This window comes from Mesoplodon densirostris, chromosome 7 (assembly GCF_025265405.1).
Source record: "Mesoplodon densirostris isolate mMesDen1 chromosome 7, mMesDen1 primary haplotype, whole genome shotgun sequence".
Classification (NCBI taxonomy): Eukaryota; Metazoa; Chordata; class Mammalia; order Artiodactyla; family Ziphiidae; genus Mesoplodon; species Mesoplodon densirostris.
Genome location: NC_082667.1, coordinates 9,595,058 through 9,596,955, shown reverse-complemented (window position 1 = coordinate 9,596,955; position 1,898 = coordinate 9,595,058). Strand labels below are relative to the sequence as shown.

The window sequence follows — 1,898 nt, the reverse complement described above, 5'->3', positions numbered from 1 at the left end:
TTTCTTCCTGGTGAAGGGCCCATTCCCACCCAGCAGGGAACAGAAAAACCAGTTCCCCGGGTGCCCCTCCCTGCCTGGGAACAGCAAAATTTGGAAAGTTGGCAGGGTCTCCCTGGGCTGTGCAGGAAGGTGACCTAGGGGCCTGGGAAGGCTGGTGGGGCCTGAGCAGGGCCCTGGGTCTGAGGTCACAGCGCCTGCCCGCTTTCCACCGGGGCCTGGGGTGGAGGGACGCAGGCGAGGGGCCATCAGCATTGGCGGGAGGGGGTGCGGTGCACAGAGCCGGGGCGCTTGGGGATCTTGCGCCAGCGACGCTTGTCCCAGCGGCAGAGCAGCAGCAGGCGGAAGGTGTCCCGGAAGGCTTTGTTGCAGAGCGCATAGCACATGGGGTTGATGGTGCTGTTGACGTAGCACAGCCAGTAGCCCAGCTCCCACAGGGTCTCGGGAACACAGTCCTTGCAGAAGGTGGACACCAGCACCATGATGTTGTACGGTGTCCAGGTGAGGATGAAGGCCAGCAGGATGGCGCTCAGGGTCCGAGCCGCCTTCTTCTCCTTGACCAGCGAGAAGGTCTTCCGCTTGGCCAGCTGCTCCTTCCCACGGGGCTTTTGGCCCTTGCCCGCTCGCTCACGCCCCTTCCGGGTCGGCCTCTTGACCGTATTCGGGGAGCTCCGGGGCGGCTGCTTGGCGGGGGCCTGCGCCCCGGGGTCCACCATGGGCATCTTGATCACCACCTCAGAGCCGGGCTCCTCACCCTCCGAGGACGTGAGGGACTCCATGGAGGCTTCATCCTCCTCCTCCTCCTCTTTCCAGCTGTAGGCCTGGAGTAGCCGGGGGGCCCGGCAGCAGCGGCAGCAGCGCCCTGGAGGGGTCTCCGGGGAGCCCTCAGCCCCTGGCTGGGACCTCTCTGAGCTGCTGCTGCTGCCGCCCCCCTTCCCCGGCGTCTCGGAGCCCTGCAGGGCTGCCAGCTCCCGGGCCCGGTTCTCTGTCTCCCGGTAGATGCGCCAGTAGAGCGTGCACATGACCGTGACAGGGAGGTAGAAGGCAGCCATGGCTGTGCCAAAGGTGATGATGGGCTGGGAGAGGAACTGGATGTAGCACTGCCCGGCCAGCACCGTCCGCTCCCCTACCAGGTACTGCCAGAAGAGGATGGCTGGGGCCCAGAGGACGAAAGAAACCAGCCAGGCCAGGCCGATCATCAGGGCCGCCCGGCGGGGTGTGCGCTTGGCGCGGTAGCTCAGGGGCCGGGTCACGGAGAAGTAGCGGTCAAAGCTGATGAGCAGCAGGTTCATGACTGAGGCGTTGCTGGCCACGTAGTCCAGGGCCAGCCAGAGGTCGCAGGCCAGTGTGCCCAGAGCCCAGTGGCCCATGAGCAGATACGTGGTGTAGAGGTTCATGGAGAAGGTGCCAATGATGAGGTCGGCACAGGCCAGGCTCAGCAGGAAGTAGTTGTTGACCGTCTTGAGCTCCGTGTTGACCTTGAAGGAGATGAGTACCAGCAGGTTGCCGGTCACTGTGGCCAGTGACAGGAGGCCCGTGGTGATCCCAATGAAGGCCACTTGCCAGGGACCCTTTCCTGGTGCCAGGACGGTGATGTTGGGGCTGACGGCGGGTGGGGCTGAGGTATTCATGGTGGCTGGGCGGGGTCGATGGGGGGCAGCCCCTTCCTCTAGTCACAGTACAGGCCTTCCTTGGGGGCGATCATCACCTGAAAAGAGAGGACACGGGCTTGGGTTGGGCTGCTGGACGTCTCCCAGAGTCCAGAGTGGAAGGTGCTGGGAACAAAGCCTCCGCCCTCTCAGAGCTGCAGGCCAGAGAGCGTCACAGCGCCCTTACTGGTGCCCACACCCGGTCACTTAGAATGCACTTTCCCAGCCTTGAATGGATTTGCCAGCAGCACA

At 64.3% G+C, this 1,898-nt stretch overlaps 1 protein-coding gene across 1 annotated transcript; it reads right to left on the bottom strand.

The window, feature by feature from the left end:
- Positions 1-245: 245 nt before the first annotated feature.
- Positions 246-1,628, bottom strand: CHRM1 (cholinergic receptor muscarinic 1). The gene has a single exon (XM_060104432.1). The coding sequence runs from the start codon at positions 1,626-1,628 to the stop codon at positions 246-248; it is 1,383 nt and encodes a 460-aa protein (XP_059960415.1).
- Between the last annotated feature and the right edge of the window lie 270 nt (positions 1,629-1,898).